The 6,886-nt window shown below is 46.0% G+C and overlaps 1 protein-coding gene across 8 annotated transcripts in view; it reads left to right on the plus strand.

Annotated features, from left to right (window-relative positions):
• The window catches only part of cadm1a (cell adhesion molecule 1a), a 253,887-nt gene extending 247,986 nt beyond the window's left edge, over window positions 1–5,901 (plus strand). For all 8 annotated transcript variants that reach the window (XM_040182724.2, XM_078106837.1, XM_078106838.1 and 5 more), the window contains 2 exons: window positions 4,207–4,335; window positions 5,485–5,901. In XM_040182724.2, the coding sequence (XP_040038658.1) occupies window positions 4,207–4,335; window positions 5,485–5,603 (248 nt within the window). In that variant the 3' untranslated portion in view covers window positions 5,604–5,901. The remainder of the gene's footprint in view (window positions 1–4,206; window positions 4,336–5,484) is intronic.
• Window positions 5,902–6,886: the final 985 nt, after the last annotated feature.

Genomic DNA, 6,886 nt, shown 5'->3' on the forward strand with positions numbered 1-6,886 from the left:
TTGGCCATGGATAATGAGCCACTGAATGTCTCATATGTGCTAATGGGTTCTTGAAACGAGATGTGTTCAGGTGCATTGGAAAGCTCAGAGTTCGCAGTTCCCACCCAAAGCAACCATGATGTCGTTGTTGAAAAAAATTATAATCTTGTACAGTGCTGTGCGCTCTTGTACAACTTTATTGTTAGAATACTTTGTAATAAGACGTAAGGTGACTACATGCAGTTGAGGTGCGGATACGGTGGGCAGTTTTCCGAACGGGATAACGAGCATATATTCAGCAGGAAGACCATCTTTCTTCTCAACTTCCCTGTAACTCCGTCAGGCGTATCGTTGCTGCAGCATAAAATACCTGCAGAGGTCTGGATCCAGCGAGCATGTTGAGCTTTGTGCTCACTTGTGTGTGCGTGCTGAATGCTATGAAACTGGGCTCAGACCCTCACCCAGCATATTAACAAACAGTAAGACTGTTGCAAATGGACTAAACAAACATCATTACAAATAGGACCTGACAGTGAAGCTAAAGGATCATTTCGGTTTATCACAACTCATGTATAAATGTTTCTTTTTAGATTATCATCACAGATGATAACCAACCAAGTGAGAAATTCTCCGATCACAGCATTTAAGTGCAGAAGTTATTATTATCCGACTGGTATTGAACCGTGAATTATTCTTTAAATTGCAATTTCCATTCACTACTTCTGCGGCTTCAGTGATGATCGATCGTTTGGTCTGACAGTCCTTTACTGACCTCCACGCAGCCGTGAAATGATTTATATTCACAATCCCCAAAGAGGATGCCTGTAAATCGTACCATATTTTTGTCTCTCTCCCTCCTGCTGTCTCTCCTCTTTAAGAAGAAGACACCTTGCCAAGTATTTGGAAAACCAACCTCTTCAAACACACCGAACTTAACTTTGAATTCCAGCTGAGATCCCAGAGATAACAAATATGTCAGGCCAAATTCTGGTGGAATGGGTTTGAAATGATGTGTACGACGTGTACAATATTTCTTTTTGATGGAATGGTTGTGAAAAAAATATGTATTGGCTTTGAATATTTCTCTCAGCGTAAGCGTCACACGGCTTCAATAGCTGAAAGAGCTGGAGAAGCAGACTGGAGCAGTTACTCTTTGTTTAAGATATCTTTTGGCATTCCGCGATAGCTCGGAGAGGGACCGGAAAGGCAAAAGAGAGACGGGGGGGGGGGTACAAACCCGGGCCGCTTGAGTTAGAACTCCGCCTCGGTGCAGCGCTCTACCAGCAGCTAAAAGGCACGCTGCACGAGCAGGAGAGGAAAGGAATCAAGGATACGTTAAACAAAGAATGACAGGAGCCCCGGGTGAGGTCCTGGGGGCGCTCCGAGGACCTCCAACCTTAAAGCAACCTGCGAGGGGGGGGAAGTTTTCCCCGTGTTGAATATACTCTCAGGCTCCTTCAGAGTAAGAGGACGTGTACTCTCGAGCTCTTTCAGAGTAAGAGGAGGTTTTACTGACCCCACATCCATCCCTCTGGCACCACCAACAGGGCAGCAGCTACCTTACAGGCCGGGCTCTAAAGGGAAGGGAATAAAGGATATAGACTTGTACGTGGACTTGTTATGGACCCTTTAATGTTCTCCTCCCCCCTCGCCCGTATGTGAATCTCAGCCAGGAACGTATCATACAGACAACCCAAGAATCGTTTACCGCAACCGTCCACGCCGCCCCCACCACTCTGACCGCAACGCACACCCCCGCCTCCCCAAAAGCAAGGGTCCACATTGACATCGTAATAGGAAAGTGTGTTAAAGCACAGCTTTAGCGGCCTGACAAGGGCGAATTGGATGTCAGAGGGATTCCTGCTCAGTTTAATTGAATCTGCCCAGCACTAAAAAAAGGAAAATCTGAAGTCAAAATAACCTATTAGATCCCTCAGGTAATGTTTTGTTGGGTTTGACAGGTGGCGCTGATCTGCCTCCCCCACCTCCCTCTTTTATTCCTGCAGGTTGTAGAGGTGGGTGGTAGCTGATGTTATCCATGATGTTTCTCCCTCTCTGTTTCTGTTATTCGTTAATAAATTGTGGCCCGATGCTTCTTTTTTTTTTTTTCTGGAGCTCACAGCAAATCCCTTGAGTGTCGAACGAGGCTGGAGAAGCGTGTGTTGGGGTTTTTAGTGAGTAGCTAATGGATTGTGGGGGCTGATGGTTTCCTCCACGTGATCGGATTGCTAAGAGCTGGCTGGCGTTCGGTTTTTTTGTACTTTTTCTGGCAATCCCTGTTTTCTTGTCTTTTAAAAAAGACATTATCTGGGAAGTGAAGGTTAAGGGTTCGGTGTAATGGTCCCTTAATAAGCTGAAAGCACAAAAATGCATTAGCAATGTACACATTGTATTAGATAAGATAGAGTGCTGGGCGGGCGGCGAATTAATTCCGGGTCACATCTCGATGCAACACTTGAAGCCGAGTAAGTTATCCTCTCTCCACCACCTGCACCTTCACCCCCGCCCCTCCCATCCATTTTGCTGCAACACGTCGGCCAGCGATGGAAAAAATGTGCTCTTCCTTTGTGCTGAGAAGGGCGAATCACATCCGCTAGCGGATATTAACTTTGGGTTGTCATGGATCTCCACACTTGATCAATCGCTTTCACACAGCATTACTGCCAAGAGTTCCAGGGGCGCGTTGTTGTCCGGTTTAACTTAAGCCTTAAAAACATCATCCAACATTTCTATTTAGTGGCTACTTTGTGTGTGTGTGTGTGTGTTGTGTACACGTTTGCCTTAGAGATTCCTCTCAGGTACAAGACGAGAGGTTTTAACAGAGGTTGATCTCGCTGGGGGGAAGAGGAGGTGCTGCTCGGATGGCGTTCACCTGAGCCGCGACGAGTAATCCGTCCCGTCGGCTACACCTGCGGGTGTCCACAGCGCTGCTCGGGTCGCCGTGGAGACGGGCAGCCATTCAAACCTTTGCCCGTGTCACAGATTACGTCCCAAATGTCTGTCACTGCACTGTGGGGAATCGTGTGGTGGAAGTCGCAGCTTTTAAAACGGCTCATGCGCTTCGATTTCCGGCTTTATGCGGATTTCTCTCCGGTGCGGCCGGATCAACGGCGACCACAGCTCTACCTTTGTGCGAGCGAAACGCGCCTTATAGATGCGAGCGCCTGGCCGTCCCCTAATAACTGATCATTAGAAACAGATATGAAGACATTAGGCTTAACAGTGTGAGATTATGAAATCCTAACTTTATTCTGAGTTATAGTAATGAGCTCTCCTTCAGAGTGTGTCTGGAGGGCAGCACCAGGAGCCCACTGCGTAATGAGCTGCTGCTGCCTTAGTAAATCAGCCGCTGAATACACACAGATTGCTGCAGAAAGCCCGATGAAAATTGCAGCGCACATTTACGCAACGCCTTTTTCTTAGTAAACCTGTCCCCGAGTGATCCACCCCCCCCCCCCCCTCCCCGCAAGGACATCGTCACTCCTGTCCCGCTCAGTTTAATCAACTCCTGATGGCAAAACCAAACCGTTATCATCGTGGCAATTTCGTAGAGTGGTTATTAAAATGTCGGCTTGATAAGTCGGAGAGAAACCGGTCCCAGGATTGTGACTTCTCATTGGCAACAAAAGATACAGAAAGAAGACGTGATTCCATTTAATACCTTGTATTCCTTTAATGGAATCACAAATGAATGGATAAAGTCAAGAACTCAACGAACACCAGCCAGCCGGTTCAGTCCGCGGAGCCACGTGTTTAAGCTTTGGCAAATGAAGGTTTTGGTGTGTCCATTGGAGCACACGTGCATTTGAGTTATGGTGGGGTCCATTGGAATATGTCTGTGTACAGAGATCATGCACTCTGCAGGATGAGCAGTCATTGAGAACCGACATATTTTAAGTTCTCGGCCACATCGGAGCTGCTTCATTCCGTTCATCGGTGCAGCGCGCTGCTGCTCCGGGGCGCCTGCGTTTGAAGGGCTGTTCGAAGTGGGTTTCAACGAGGTACTCAAACTTACTTTGTGTATTACCTGCTGCTAGACGGCAGCCGGCGTGCCCTGAGTTCAGAGAAAGTTTGGAGTTTAAGTGCACGCTATACTTAGAGATTTTTCACAGCGGCCCTTTTCAACAAGCAAGTGAAACTGAAACATGAACAAACACGCCACACTTTCATTTCAGCTCCTAGTGGCAAAATATGTTTGAATCGATTGTATTTGGCCTTCGCTTTCAGATTCGCGGGCTGGAGAAGGAGCGCCCAGAACGGTGGACCACGCCGTGATCGGAGGAGTGGTGGCCGTGGTCGTCTTCGCCATGCTCTGTCTACTCATCGTCCTGGGGCGCTACTTCGCAAGACACAAAGGTCGGTGGCCTGAAGCCAATACGGCTTGATAAACCAAAAGCGGCACGGGGACAGTAGGTCGTGCGCCGGACTCAGTGTCATCAAAATCGCCATGGAGACGCGGCAGCAAACTGGTCAGCCAATCAAATGCCGTCACAGGTCGAGGTGGGAGGGTTATGAAGATGCTGTTACAGTATCTTGGCAGATACATCTCTTCCTCTGTATTTAGAAAAACAGGGCACACGATGTACAAACTGAGTTCGGAAAATAAATTGTTCAAAGGCAGGAAGACACATCACTAACGTGCAAACAGTCCCTCTTCACACGCATTAAAGGGACTGATATAAAACCAACAAGGAATAAAAGAGAAAAGAAATACTGAAAAATGTAATTATAGAGGCAGCTAACTCTAAATCTAAACGTTCACAGAATACGGTAAACAAAAGCATCTGTGTCTTATATACTAATACGAATGTTATATTTAAATTCTCTAGAAATAGTCACACAATTGAACTTTTGAATGGTTTCGGGTCGAAGGACACTAATTGTCCCTCAGCATGAAAACAATCGCATTGCAAAGTCAACAGGGATCCTTCTTTTGTGCTGAACGCATCAAATTCAATCAAACACCGAATTGAAGAAATAAATAGGATTTGGCTTTAAATTACAATCTCAACACATTCCAGGTAACCATCCTTGCGATACAGCTCAACCTTGTTTCCATCTATTCAAGCTGAGTTTTTTTCCCCTCATTTGAAGAGCCCATTTTCATTCGATCTGGAATGTTGCCTTCATAATAAACCTCCACTGCGATAGGATGTGAATAAATCTTGTGAATTCACTTTTAAGGGGCTTTCTAGTTCCTCCTCTTCCCTCCTCTGAACTTGACAAGGTTAATTTGAAGGTGTGAGCCGCGCTCTTCCACACACTCAAGATCCTTTTCAGAAACCCTGATTTTCATGTGCCAATTGGAATGAAAAGGAGGGGAAATGATGTATAATCTGAATATTACAGCCTGCCGGTGTTGCGTTTGTGTAAATGGCCGCACCAAGAAGGATTTACATAATTAGGTGCTGAGGGACGTAGAGGCACATTTTAATCTTTTGTATCATCCACGCAGCAGGCCTATTACCCGGCCCGTGACTCTGTCCTCCATCCCCTCCACCTCAGGTACCTACTTCACGCACGAAGCCAAAGGAGCGGACGACGCCGCGGACGCCGACACGGCCATCATCAACGCGGAGGGGGGCCACACCAACTCGGACGAAAAGAAAGAGTACTACATCTAATCCAAACAGGACCCCCCTCACTCTAGGGTCCCCTTTGGGACAACGAGCTGTCTTTGGGGGCCGGGGGCGGGAGGGGGGAGTGTGTGTGTGTGTGTTGGGGGGAGGGGGGGAGGGAGGGTGGAAGGGATTTTAGTTGGTTCAGCATCACTTTTAGTCGGAGTGGAGGGTTTAGGGTTTAAGTAGAAGAGAGAGGTTTTAAAGAAAAAGCCGTTGTTTAGTCTAGTCTGCAGATGTAGATGGAATGTTTTGTGCGTGGAAAAAAAATTAAAAATAAAAAATAAAAAAAAAGGACAAAAAATGGGAGGGTTTTCGGTAAAGTGGGACGGGGACGGGGACGGGGTCGCGGGTGGGAAAGCTGCGCAACGCCGTTGCCAGAAATCACGGTAGAGAGCTTCACCATTTCCACACCTCCCCAACTGCTGGTACGAATTTCATTTAGTTCAACCATTTGCAGAAAATTCTGTGCCTTGTTCTATCCGTACTTTGGATTTGTGTTGATCCTCATTTGCATAACTTTGTTGCCCCCCCCCCCCTCCTCTCTCCTCCCCCCGTTTCATCTTTCCCACTCGACATCATCGATGTGCTGTTGGCTTTTTTTGTTTGAGGGTAAAATTACGGAGCCTCTTTATTCATTTCCCCTAAATGTGTCTGCACACACGCTTCCTCTGCTGCATAACAAAAACTCTTTCCAGTATACTGTGATTTGTCTCAAGCCATTACTTCCCTCTCCTTTGCTTCCCCCTAAAGTTTTGACAGCTCCGAAAATGCATGGAATGCTTTACATATCATTGTACAAAGGACATAAATGAGAAACAGGTTTAATGTACTGTGTTTGCTGTCCCTGCCCCCCCCACCCCCCCCCCACGCACCCCCTCAGTCCTAAACATCCAAAACATATTCAAAAAGAAGGCAGCAAGGGATCATATCAAATTACTTTATTGAGGCAATTCAAATTTTAAATTCATGTTCTCTTCAAAGCAGACGTACTACTGCCTCTTAAAAAATACCTTTCTTAGTAAAGAAAAAGAAGTACATTATTTTTCTTCTGCTATTTCATTATTTTGATTTCTTTCTCTGTTCAGTATTTCTTTTCTTCTATTAGTCTGGATGGAAGCTCTGTTTTCCCACTAGCTTTTATTGAGTTGTAATGACGTGATTCAATTCAATTCCATCTGCTCTCACTTTAGAATATTTTTCTTACAAATGGGAATGTAAGAAAATGTAAATTGTTTTAAAATTGGTTTTGGCAGTCAAAATGCCTCGATAATAAAAGGCTGTTGAAA

The sequence above is a fragment of the Gasterosteus aculeatus genome, chromosome 7, assembly GCF_964276395.1.
Source record: "Gasterosteus aculeatus chromosome 7, fGasAcu3.hap1.1, whole genome shotgun sequence".
Lineage (NCBI taxonomy): Eukaryota > Metazoa > Chordata > Actinopteri > Perciformes > Gasterosteidae > Gasterosteus > Gasterosteus aculeatus.